Genomic DNA, 13,275 nt, shown 5'->3' with positions numbered 1-13,275 from the left:
CCCCGCTCTCGGGTGCTGCCCGCTCTTCAGTGCTCCCCACTCTAGGGTGCTCCCCGCTCTCCGGGTGCTCCCCACTTTTGTTTGCTCCCCGCTCTCGGGTGCTCCCCGCTCTCGGGTGCTGCGCGGCGATTCCCAGCGCAGGGCTGAGGTCTCACTGAGGGAGGAGCAGCTCCAACGACCAAGGGCCTCTGTTGAGGTCACAAGGCCACTGAAGGGCACGGGAGGACCTCCGGCGAATGTTTTCTTCCCCGAACCCATGTGGCCCACCGGCCTCCCCCACCTAGGCACCCATCCTATAGGACTTCGGATGAACGCCACCAGTCAGCGACAGAAGCCCAAGACTGTCCTGTGTCTGATGTGGGGGAAGCGCAGTGAGGGGGCCGCCAGGAGTTTTCGGGCGCTAATTCCTACCCAGGGAAACACAGACGTAAGATCTGGTCATCTGAAAGCACGATGAGCTGCTGGCTACAAACATGGGAAAGGTCCTAAACAAAGGTCGCCTAGAGAAACCCGGGGGCAGACCCACTGCACGTGGGATGCAGAGAAGATGGGTTTGCCACCCACGGTGCCCGGGAGACTACGGCCAGGTCTGGTGTTAGCGCAGGGACACAAGTGACCACCGACAAGAGCGATCGCTCAGCCTGGGTCGGACGGGACACCGGGTGCGCTGCCTGACAGCAGCATGTCCCGGGGCAGCAGGGGACCCCTGTGACGCCAGGGCACCGCACAGACACCGGCAAGGGCCCCAGGAAGGGCCGCCGGCCGCCGCATGCCAGCAGGGCGGGCGTCACACCCCGGGCGCGCTGGCCTCGCGTTCCCTCCCTCCACACGCGCTCGGGTGAGCGGCTGGCCTTCCTGGCCGCTCTCCCCACCGTCTTCACATCGGGAGACAGCAGGTCCCACTTCAAACTGCTGCCGCGAAGACTGGACGAGCCGACACAGCCCTCAGAAAGGACACGGCCTTGCTACAGCCCTCGGCGGCCGAGGGGTGGCCCTCACCCATGGGAAAGAGTCAGTTCTCCGCTGCCAGGAATCCTGCAGCCTGGGCCACGAGAAGCAGAGCCACACGTCCCCTGCCCTGGGGCAGCTTGACGCCTTAACGTTTTAAAAGACTCGAAGCTCTTCCATACAATCATGCTACAGGCTCACCATTTTCTCTTAAGCATCGGGCAGGCAAACGACTACCACATGGAGGAAGTTACTTGAACCACTGAACGGAGCCCGCGTGCAGCTTTGGGACGTGGCTTCCCTGCTCCCTCATCCACACCCTCCACAGGCTCCAAGTTCCTACACAATACGTGCGTTTCTGATTATAAAAGTAATGCTTTGGGGCGCCTGGGTGGCTCAGATGGTTAAGCGTCTGCCTTCGGCTCAGGTCATGATCCTGGAGTCCTGGGATCGAGTCCCGCATCGGGCTTCTGACTCAGCGGGGAGTCTGCTTCTTCCTCTCCCTCTGCCTCTCCCACTGCTCATGCTCTCTCTCTCTATCTCTGTGTCTCAAATGAATAAATAAAATCTTAAAAAAAAAAAAAAAAGTAATGCTTTTACTGTAACTTTTTTAATGAGGACTGGAAAAATCTAACGAGCTCTAAAAACCATGCACAGTTCTACTTCCCAAAAGTAGCTGCTTCTAACCCGTTCCAGAGCCCATCTCCCACCCCCCACTCACGAGGCCGGTCTCCTCACCAGAGAGGCGAGTGCTGCCCGCCAAGTCAGACAGACCCGTGCTACAGAATGGGGATTAAACCTGGCTCCGCACTCTCAGGCGGCCCCAACTCCCCGAAGCCGCCGGAAGCCGCGCTCCAACACGGAGCTTCCCCCAGCACGAACACAGCTGCCCGCACAACTGAGGACGGTCTCACTCACGCTCACCTGTCCCGAGCTCTCCACCCAGAGAATGGGGGCCTTGCCGTCTCCCTCCCCTGGAGCGGCCACTCGCCGTCAGCAGCTCCCGTCCCAGGCGACAGGATGGCCGGCAGTGCCCCTGGTCCAGGGGAAGGAAGCCCCCACTTCTGACCCTGCTAACTCTCCCTGTAGCTGGGGCCCAGGGGGAGGGAGCTGCATGCTTATGGATGGAAACAATGGCACGTGGGGTGGGTGCAGAGACTTGAGAAGTCCACTCATTCTCATGACCTGGGAGGGAAGGTGATTATTGCGCCCCTCATTTCAAGGTACGGTAAGAACATCCTTATACAAGTCCCCCGGCTCTTAAAGACTAAAAGGGAAGAACAAGCACTGGTGGATGGACAGTGGACGGATGGTGGACAGATGGTGGACCTGCCGAGTTCTACTCGGAAAACCAGTCAGTGGGCTGGGCAGGAGGGAGTCAGCGCACGTGTGTCCCGTGCAAGTCAATATAAGCAAGCCAAGTCCTCTGACCCTCATTGGAGCTGCGAGAAACTGTATTTTCATCAAGTTCCCTTCTGGGCGCTGGCTCCTTGGAACTGGAAGGGGTGGAGGGAGGGACGGGGAACTCCGGAACCAGTGGGACAGTGCTACACATTTCATCTTTCAGAACTTAGTTCTATCTCTGTGAACCAGCCACGCAGCCTTCAAATTCAACTCCCACAAGTATCAGCAGGCACAAATAGACGTCCTGTTCTATAAACAGCCTGAGGGACCAAGACAAGTTTTCTGCGAACGCCCCAGGGCTGATCTCTGAGGGCAGTGGCCCTCGTAAGACCCCGCAGTTCTCTTCAGTTCGTTTCACTGCAGCCCTAGAGTCAAAGTCAACTCGAAAGAACAGTTAATGTCCACACTTAATTTTCTCTTACTGAAGTGTTGAAATGTGAATGTTTACTACTGAAGAGAACTGCCAAAATGATCCCAGACTTCCTTTGCCTTTCCGGCTCTCAGAAATGGCTCCACGCTCTGGGAGTCCGTCTTCCCTGCGACGCCGAGCCAGGCCCGCCAGGCCCACCGATCCCAGGAAGGACAGGGCTTGCCTACCCAGGCCCAGACCTGGGCGCAGGGTCTCCGCGGTGTCTGCTGCCCTGGCATCACCTGCCCCCGCGTGAGGGCAGGGGCCTCGTTATCAACCATTAGCCCTTTCAGTGACCACACGCTGCCAGTTACTAGAGTAGTTGAGAGCTCAGAAAAGCCACTGAACGCATCCATTACATGCAGGGCTGCCCACAACTCTGCTTGCTTTCCAGCTCATCATGCGTTTACAAATCCCCTGAATCTTTATAATTTAGCAAAGAGCTGCATTGGTATTGCTACTTATTTTTTTAAACGTACGCTCTTCTCAGTAGTCGTTCCTGACTCTCAACTAGACATTGACCAGCACACGTTACAGTGACTCGTGCAAAGCCAGCCTAGGAGGCCAGCACCTGCCGTGCCAGGGGCAGACCGCGTCACCACGTACCATAGCCAGTTGCCGGCCTATGTTGCCCACGGTGACACCTCCCGAGAAGAAGATACACGGCAGCCAGGAGCGGATGTAGAGAAAATCCGGGGATGTGTACCTGCCGAGAGAGCAGAGGGACTTGTGCCCGAGCCGTCAGCTTCCCTGGGCTCGGATGGCCTCCGGGCTAAGACCCCCTTCAGCGGGGAGACACAGGTCACCCGGCTACCGCAACGGGCCGCGGGCCGGTCACGTCTGCATGCTGCGCCCCGAGATCAAGTTACAGACGCTACGCTGTTAACGTGCAAATCGACAATAAGCAGCATTTTTGAGACTTTCCTGCCCAAACCGGCCTCATGTTATATAAATAAAACATGACATCCAGCTGAGTGGGTGTTTTTAACAAAAGTGAAGTTACAGCTTCTGGACACAGTCGCTATTCGAGAGCACATACTTACTGATAGACACCATTGTATACCAGCAGCTGAGTGATCAGAGTGGCCAGGAAGGCGATGGTGATCCCAAGCCCGAGGCCGCTTCTCGAACGGTCAAATGTCCACCAAAGGCCCAAAGACAGGGCTGCTAATGTCAAGGAGAGCTGGACATTATTGGCAAAATCCAATTTCTGGTGATGCAAGGTTAAGGAAAAGTTCAGTGATTTTTAAGATGATTAAAATAAGCCAAAGGAAAAAACCCAACCAACCAAGCAAAACACAACACCCCAGATCCTACACGTATGTTTTCATTATTATCCACCACATAACTCTCCATCCAAAAAACCTGCCCAGGCTGCTGCAGAAAGGCTTTGCTGGGTACGAGGTTGCCATGATCAGGACGCCTCTGGATCACATGCTTGGATAGTTCATCTACAAGGAGACATTCTCAAAGCTGTAGCTGCAAGCATTTAGACCACAAAACAGCGTATTTTGCTAAGTCCTCTATAGTCCCAGTCCCATTTTTTGTTTTGATTAGTAACCTGAACTGAGCAAATACACTCCTCTCCCCATGTCTCCTTGGACACGTCATCAGGTGTCATTCTACGTTACACATTTCCACAGTCTGTGGAGACACAGCTGCTTTTCATCACACTACTGATCAGCTGGTGAAAAAAACCAATGTTGTCAGAGCTAAGGTATCTTATAATATCCTGTCTTGACGCTCGAATCATTAAAATACAGGTAGAGCAGATTTAAGAAACAGTAACTCTGAAAATACCTTCCCCTAAGATTTTGAAATGGACTCTAGTTGTGCTAAAGAAACCCAAAGTCTTGAGACCTGGGAAACTATGGCCTGTCCTTCCTGACAAACACACTAACGTACACACACGTAACACAGTCTGTGCGATGCATTTCACCCGAGGACTCGGGAAGTCTAGGGACCTTCCGTTAAGAATCCTACTGCAGAGGACACCACCTTTGCCTGGCCCTGAAACTTGGTGGTCAGAGCCAGGGAGGCGGCAGAGAAGCAGAGACCGGTTTCTCTTCAACCTCTAGAAGCGGCCCAAGAACAGGGACCCCCAGCCACTTCTCCCTGGGCCAGACACCAGGTCTTCACAACAGAAGGATGTAAGGTGGGCATGTGAAAGGGAATTTACAAAACCCACTCCAAGGAACCAGAAGATACTACCACACAACAGAGAAAGTCCTCTCTGCTTCTGGTATTATTTTAAGTTTCCCGAACCACTTCGAAAACACTTGCTAAGTAGAAACCAAGCAACACGCTTTAAAGTAAGAGTTGGAAGAAGACCATTCAGCGAACCTATGAGATAATATATGCTCATTAAAGGGAACAAACGTTTCAGCATGTGAGCTGAGGAAACGCAGCACATCCGTGGAAGGATACAGCACTAGCGTGGTTGATGCCAACAAACACAGCCACGCAGCGCATCACGCTGGCCCACTCCCGCTTAAACTTGTGCGGCTCCCCGAGGTGACTGTCAATGCAGGGGTACAGCAAGCCCACAACAGCTGGTAAAAAACAACAACATAGTATTAGAATATACCAGCTTTCAAGGATATGATTTCTATGTGGCAATTACTAACATGTTATTCAAATCAGTTCTTTTCCTAGAAAAATGTATGTCCTATAATACAGCATTTTAATTTAGACTAATTTTATATTTTTGTTTTCCTTGAGTACAAACAAAAGGCTCACGTTGTTTTGAGAAACTTAAAATAGAATTGCTGTTCTTCAGTTTCATTAGGCACGGACTTGAATCAGGCAGGGGGGGTTAATTATCCATATAATGCTATGACAAGTCAGCCATGCTGAGCGTCCCCCGAGTCCAGGTCCTGACCTGTGGGAATAGCTTGGGACCAGGCTCAGAAAACCAGGCCCCCCTGTTCCCTGCAGGCTCCGATGGGGCCTGGATCCTCATGTTTGTTCCCTCATGTGTAAAATGACGAGGGTTATGTAACTAGAAGGCGGAGTAGGAAGAGCTTACTGTGGTCTGGAAGAGTTAGGGAATTTTCACAGGCACAGAATTTTAAAGCATGAGGACAAAGAGAATTTAGACAGGGGGTGGGTGTGGCATTCCAGGACAGAAGTAAAATGGACAAAGTGAAGGCAGGAACAGGGCGCTTGGTGGCTGGTGGGGATCCAGGCCCCTGGGACCAACTGTGGGACGCAAGGCTCAGCACCTAAAGTCACCCAAGTGCGGAGGCTTGAAAGCCATGGGGCAGTTCCACCTGGTGTCCGTGAAAGAGGTAACTATTTCAGGTTCCTGAACAGAGAAACAAGAGACACAATTCTGGCAAAACACTCAATGGGAGAGTTTCAGTTTCAATTTCGTATTACATTTTATCAAGTTCTAATTTTAGAGTTTTGAAAATTGGAACCCAAACAATTCTAGAACTTATTTTCCTGTAACTTAATCTTACCTTTTAAGGTTAAAGGCTAGAGGTACAAATGTACTGTGGGATTTTGCCCTCTGCCTACCTGATAATTTTTTTTTTTAAAAGGAGGTATGAGAAACTATGTTTCAGATAGTCCTAGAATCCCTTGAAGCTTCAATTGCAAATAAAGCCTAACCTAAAATATTTCATTTTTAAGATCAGATTTTTGATTCAAAGAAAGAACTGCTGTACCATATGGGCATGAAACATGGGATCTGCATCTAGGTAAGTTTCCCAAAAAGGATTTTTAATAGGATAACCATGTGCTTAAAGGGTTTAGGGAGGCCAAGTAGTACCCTATCTTCCTAAGAACAGAGATGAAAGCAGTCTACCCACCAAGTAGCTGCAGTATCCCCCCAGTGATGTGTCCTGGCTAGAAGGCCCCACTCCGAGCCCTGTGCCATCCAGCTGTGCTCAGTGGGTCTGCTGCCAATGGGATGTGTCTCCACGCAGGGGACACACCCAGACGCCAGGGAGGCAGTGTGCAGCGTGATGCACAGCAGCCCTGCCATTTACTGGGTCCCCTTAGACAGGGATGCTTAAGATCTCTGTGACTTAGTTTCCACATCTGTGAAATGGAGCCACAGCAGAGTGCTGTTGTAAGGAGTGAGCGAAGCAAAGCACATCGAACACAAAGCGAGCAGTCCATAAACGCTGGCTACACAGCCAACAGCAGGGCACACCTGCCCAGACCAGGTCCCACTTGGAGAGACCTGTGTTCTGCCCAGCAGAGCGTGGCATGCTGAGGGCAGGGGCCGGAACGCCCCCTCTGTACTCCCACAGCTGGTGCAGTGCAGGCCGCAGCAAACACCTGACAGCGGGCTCATCGATGAACGCTGCTCGACCTCAGAAGCGCTCAGTGGTCGTCATCCCAGCTGAGACCAAACATGCATTGTCATAAAAGCAGCCAGGGAGCAGAACAAGTCCAAGAAGTCAGCGCGCCCGTCCACAGGGACTCCGGCCAGCGGCACCCGGGTGGCGGACTGGCCGTCCCCTCCGCGCGCCGCCCCCGCCCTGCCGGCCCACGTGACGGTTTGTTTTCGGTGTCCGGCGGGTAGCGTGTTCGAGCGTCCGGCCAATGGCAGCGAGGCCGCGCCGCTCACCAGTTCTCGGGCCACCAATCCCGGGCCCGCTCGGCCAGGGGACCGCGGCGGGCTATACGCGCGCCCCCGGGCCAGGTCGGCGGGAGACCGGCCCGGCGCCCCCGCGGGCCCCCGTGCCCGCCACCGCTCCGAGCGGCCCCCTCCTTGCACTCACCGGCCGCCGTCCCGCAGCACGGGGGGACCCACCAGGCCGACGAGAAGATGGTGGCGATGACCTCCTCGGGGAACAGGGTGACGTTCCGCTGCACCTGCAGCAGGTTGAGCACCAGGGCCAGCACGACCCCCACCGAGAACAGCACCAGGCTCCGCTGCACCAGGTGGTGGTGCCAGCTGCCGGGGGGGCCGCCGCTGGCGCCGCGACCCCCCGCCCCGGGGCTGCGAGGCCCGCGGGCGGGCGCGGAGTCGGGGTCCGGGCCGCGGCGGGCCGCCAGCGCGGCGGGGCTGAGCATGTCTCCCACTTTGGCCGCCAGCCCTCCGGCCCCGGCTCCAGGGAGGCCTCGGTGCCTGGCGCCCTGGGCACAGGAACAGCTCCAGCAGTGGTCGTCCAGCCTGGGCATCGGTCACCGGGGGCGGGCCGGCGCTCCTGCAGGGAGAGGGGGCGGGGGACGGAGCCCCGTCAAGTTCGCTGGCGAGGGGCGCGCGGGTCCGGGGCGGCCGTCGGACGGATGGCGATGCCCACTCATCGCGGCTCGGCCGGGAGAGCCCGGGCCCCCGGGGCGCCTGCAGACTGCGCGACCCGCGCCGCAGGTCCCGCGGGGAGGGCCCACCTGAGCGCGCACGGGCTGGGGGCGGCGGCGGCCAGGTGTCCGGCGCGCCCGCGCGCTGCCCCGCACCGGAGCGGGCCCACGAGTGCCCTCCGCACGCACCTCTAGTGCTGGCCCGTCCAGTCCCAAAGTTTGCCACACCTCGTCCGCGCGCAGCGCAAGTTACCAGGGGCCCCGGACGGAGGGGGGCTAAGCCGGCCCACCGGGGTCAGGGGTGCAGCCCCGCCCCGGGGCCGGGCTGGGGTCCGTCCAGCTCCCGGGAGGGGGTGGGGGCGCCCCGACCTCCCCGCCCCCGCCCAGAGGCTCTCGACCCGAGCTCGGCCCCAGTCCGCGCCCACCCAGAGCCCCCTACACGCCCCGCGTACCTGTCCGAGGGGCGCCCGCGCGGGCTCGCGGAAGAACGAGGTCAAGGCCCGGACCGCCTGGAGTTGGGCCCGTGGCGCGGGGCGCGCGGCGCAGCTTATAAGGCGGGCGGCGGGGTCCCGGATCACGTGAGCCTACCCGGCCCGCCGCCTGGGGCGTGGCTCCCGCGCGCCCCGCCCCGCCCGCGCGCCCGTCCGCTCGCGGTCTGGTGAGGCGGCTGCGGCCAATCCGGGGCGCGCGGCCCATATGACGTCAGCACACGCCACCACCGCCTCGCGCCCGGCGCTGGCTCGGGAGCGCGGACGGCTGGCGGGCGGACGGCCGGAGGGGCTGCGGGGCCCTGCCGGGCGGGCCTGGGAGGGAAGAGCGGGCCTCCCGGGAGCGGGTGGGTGGCGTCTCTCGGTCGGACGACCTGGGCTCCCGGTCCTCGCCCGGACGTGGCGCACGATGAGCCTCCGCTGCCAACCGGGCCCCCTCCACCGGGCGGTCAACGGGTGATCGCGCTGCACCCGCCGCGTCACCTGGCGGTGCCCCGACCTCTAGTCTGTGACCCGCTTCTGCGGCGCCTGATGGTCACCGCACCTGCCCACTCACCGCCGGTGACTGATGCCTGGCACGTAGCGAGGGCGCGGAGATCGGAGCTGTTTGGGGGGCGGGGGGGTGTCCCGGCGGTACATAGGGGTCCAGAAACCTTCGGCAGGATCTTTTATGGAAATGCAAATGATGCAAGTTTCATTCATGCAACAATTTCTTCCACTTTCACCTCGTCTTTCCTCACATACGGAAAGCAAACCATCCCAACTACTCAAGAAAAACAAAATACGAACTCTTACTAAACTTCACTCTCAAAAAGCTGATCATCTCGCTGCTGTGTAATGTGTATTTATATGCTGTTGGCCACAAGTGTCACACCGTATGCCCCATGCTAATCAAAAACCCGCATCTTGTTGAGAAAATCGTATTATTTAAGATGTTCCTCAACAGCAGCGGAGAATGAGTCTGTGGTCTTCCGTACTGTCTGCAGACGAGCAGAGACTGAGAGCAAACCCCCCGGTGGCCAAGAGACCCCATGGGCTGAGGGACTGTGAAATTCCATTGTGTGTGGCATCTTCAATATCAGGGTTTGGCTCTATGCCAGAAGCTTTAAAAAAACAAACATCCTCTTGAGATATTCATATTTCTCAAAGTTCCTTTTTTTAGTGGGGGTGGGGGAGGGAGGATTCACATGATTTTTTTAATGATAAAACAGGAAACTTCGGGGCGCCCGGGTGGCTCAGTTGGTTAAGCGACTGCCTTCGGCTCAGGTCATGATCCTGGAGTCCCGGGATCGAGTCCCGCATCGGGCTCCCTGCTCGGCGGGGGGTCTGCTTCTCCCTCTCACCCTCCCCCCTCTCATGCTCTCTCTGTCTCTCATTCTCTCTCAAATAAATAAATAAAATCTTTAAAAAAACAAACAAACAGGAAACTTCAAGGAAAAGTAATGCTTACAGTGGCTGTGTTCACACTCCAGGATTTAAGGGGTGTTTCATTAGGAAAGTTTTGAGAAGGGCTGCATAAAGACATTTGCCATTCACTAGCTTGTTACTGTTTCCCCAGCGACAGTGGTGGGTTTTCTGCTGCTGCTAACTTACAGGGCAGACACAGCCGGGTTACGGTGCAGACACCCTACACCCAGTCCATCATGCCAAAATGGGTGTGAACTTAACATAATCTCTCCTACTTCTATGAGAGCATACGTTTTTAACAAGTGTCGTCACCACGGATTATGACAAAATTGTTTTCAAACCCTCACGCATAACCAAAACGTAGCATTTGCTAATAGTGTAACTTGTTTTCATTTCTTGAACACAACCCAAAGTGGGGGTGGATGGAATGGAGGGGTTCCATCTTCACCTCTCTCTGTGGGAAGGGCAGAAGCAGGCTTTCACACTCTCTCGGAATATTCCGCTCTAAGCCCTGGTCACCACTATCAACTTATGTGCTACCTAGGCGCCCCTTATGAAAATATTTTATGGGTTCCTGGATTGTCTGTCTCCTGTGTGGAAAGGGACTCCATCACATGAGCTTATTGGTGTGTTAAGGTCTGTTCACATGGCTACTTTTCTCCCCACAGCCTCTGACCCTGCATTCCCTCACATCTGTACTGGGACTTTTGAATCGGGGGCCTCCCGGAGCCACCCCGAGGCCCGATAGACGTGTGGGAAGGTGGGAGGGCTGCCTGCGGGCTGCGTTCTGTTGGGTTCCTGCTGAGGGCTGTTGGGTTGGCCTTAGTATTGATAGTGTTTATCGCTGCACCCCCCAGGGTTGTGGTTTGCCCCAGTGCCGGATGAGTCTGGTCCCACGAATGAAGTTAGTCTAGGGGAATGGCAGTGGAGGAACGTGAATGTACAGTCTTGCCGACTACAGGCTTGGTTTCGGAAACCATATTCAAATATTGTGAGAATTTGCAACTCCGTTACCTCCGGTGACATTGTTCTTGCTGTTCTCTAACGCATGAAGGCTCTCTGTTGAACACGATGGAATCTCTTCTCCCCAGCCCATCAGTTACTCTGAGTTAAGTATTTAGGGAACTGTGTTCATGAGAGCACCATTTAGTTCTTAATTACATCTCTCTATGTTAATCACTGTAGATGTGCCATCGTGCAAGGAAAGTTTACTATTGCTTATGGACTAAACGCAGGACCATACTCTCTCCCCAAATCACTAACTCAGGACACAAGACCTCTGTCACTCTCTTGGACACAGAAGACTCAGGCCATGAAGGGAAGGGCAGGGTGTCAAAGATCTTTCAGATGTCATGCAGTGAGCGATCTACTGCCCAAACTCTGTATTCCTGCTATTGTTTTTTTAAACATTAATAACCATTTATAATAAATATTTTTTTAGAATAGGGTAGATGGCTAAGTATATTATTTTTAATAGAAAAATATCACATGCTCGTTGTAAAACATTCAGAAAATATGAAAGAATATATTTTTATTATTTTTTATTAAAAGATTTTATGTATTTATTTTAGAGAGAGAAAGGAGGAGGAACAGAGGGAGAGGGACAGGCAGACTCCCCGCTGAGCATGGAGCCCGATGTGGAGCCCACCATGGGCTCGTCGGGCCCGATCCCACGACGCTGAGATCATGAGCTGAGCTGAAATCAAGAGTCAGAGGCATAACCGACTCAGCCATGCAGGTGCCCCAGGAATATATTTAAAAAAAACCCATAATCCCATTCTCACTCCCCAGCCCTGGGCATCTAGCAATCTACTTTCTGTCTTTATAGGTTTTCCTGTTCTGGAGGTTTATATGAATAGTATTATATAATATGTGTTCTTTGGTTTCCTTCTTTTTTTTTTTTTTAAGATTTTATTTATTTATTTGAGAGAGAGAGAGCGAGAGAGAAAGTATGAACAGGGTGAGAGGCAGAGGGAGAAGCTGACTATCCGCTTAGCAGGGAGCCCCACGTGGGGCTCCATCGCAGGATCCCAGGATCATGACCTGAGCCGAAGGCATATGCTTAACTGACTGAGCCACCCAGGTGTCCCTGGTTTCTTTCACTTAGCATAATATTTCAAGGTTCACCTATGTTGTATCATGTGCCTATAGTTTACTTTTTATGGCTGAATGATATCCCATTATATGGAAACGCACATTTTATTACCCATTCACCAACTGATGGATAATTGCATCGTTTTCACCTTGAGGCCCGGATGAACAATGCTTCTGTGAACATTGGTGTATGTGTCTCCGTGGGGGTGTGTTTTGCTTCTCCCGGGTGGGGCTGCTGGGCCTGCAGGTGCTGTGTCATGTAGTAACTCTGTCTTTAATCGTTAGTGGACCTGCTAGACTCTTCTCTAAAGCTGCGCACTGCACATTCCCACCAGAGGGGAATGAGGGTTCTGATTTCTGCACATCCTTGCCAACACCTGTTACTCCTGAACTTATGATTCTCACGATCCTGGTGGGCATGAGGCGGTCAGGTCATGATTCTGGTACTGAGATGGTATTCTTGTAGGCTGAGGAGCATCTTGACTACCTTGCTAAGACTTTATTGGCCAGTGTCATCCCAAGGAGAGTGAGGGAAAGAGGCGAGTAGGCGGCAAAGAAGGAAAAGCAAACCCAAGGTAGTGCATTACTGAGCCGGCCGCAGCCATGGGCGAGACTTGTCCAGCGCCTGGTCACACAAGATATCTTCCACTTTGCAGATACAACAGTCCTTTGGGAAAAAGACATGTATCGGTCAGCTCTCTGTTCCTGTCTCCGGTGGGTCCAGGTTTGCCCCATGGTTGTTAATCCCTCTGCTCTCCTTGTTCTATACTCAGCCCCTCCGTGCGGCTGCAGGTGAATCCCACGGCCAGGGGCGGCGTAGCCTCAGAATCTTCCGGCGCCGCAGGAAGAGCCCAGACTGCTTCTGTAGGTCTGGTTAGGGCAGATTTTAGGGGAGTACAAGGACATCATTAGCCAAGAGACGGCAGGGGCCAAGGGCTGTCCCCAAAGGTGCCACTTTGGCATACTGATTATTTAAAATAAAAGTTACTAAAGAGACAGCCTGGGCAGAAGGACACTCAGACCCTCCTCTGTCCCCTAAAAGCAGGAAACAAATCTCCCACGTGAAAGTTCCCTCCCTTTCCCAGGAGTTAAAGAGACATCCTGATGACCAGAGATGGGAGATTTCCAGCGGAGAAGGCTACCTAAACAACCTTTGTTACTTTTGACTCATTCACTCCTCCCGCCCCAATTCTGTTTAGAATTCCTTACTAACTGAAGCTCCCAGAGCGAAATCTTCTTTCTCCTGTCAACTCCTCACAGATGTAT

General features: G+C 54.3%; 1 protein-coding gene across 1 annotated transcript in view; it reads right to left on the bottom strand.

Annotated features, from left to right (window-relative positions):
* Positions 1–8,579, bottom strand: part of INSIG1 (insulin induced gene 1) — an 11,003-nt gene extending 2,424 nt beyond the window's left edge. The window contains exons 1-5 of the mRNA XM_035029864.1: positions 8,473–8,579; positions 7,498–7,926; positions 5,189–5,313; positions 3,805–3,971; positions 3,368–3,467 (exon numbers count right to left, since the gene is read on the bottom strand). Coding sequence (XP_034885755.1) covers positions 3,368–3,467; positions 3,805–3,971; positions 5,189–5,313; positions 7,498–7,900 — 795 coding nt within the window. The 5' untranslated portion in view covers positions 7,901–7,926; positions 8,473–8,579. The remainder of the gene's footprint in view (positions 1–3,367; positions 3,468–3,804; positions 3,972–5,188; positions 5,314–7,497; positions 7,927–8,472) is intronic.
* Between the last annotated feature and the right edge of the window lie 4,696 nt (positions 8,580–13,275).

This window comes from Mirounga leonina, unplaced genomic scaffold (assembly GCF_011800145.1).
Source record: "Mirounga leonina isolate KUSES-001 unplaced genomic scaffold, KU_Mleo_1.0 Mir_321, whole genome shotgun sequence".
Classification (NCBI taxonomy): Eukaryota; Metazoa; Chordata; class Mammalia; order Carnivora; family Phocidae; genus Mirounga; species Mirounga leonina.
The sequence above is the reverse complement of the archived record's forward strand: the minus strand, read 5'-3'. Positions and strand labels throughout refer to the sequence as shown.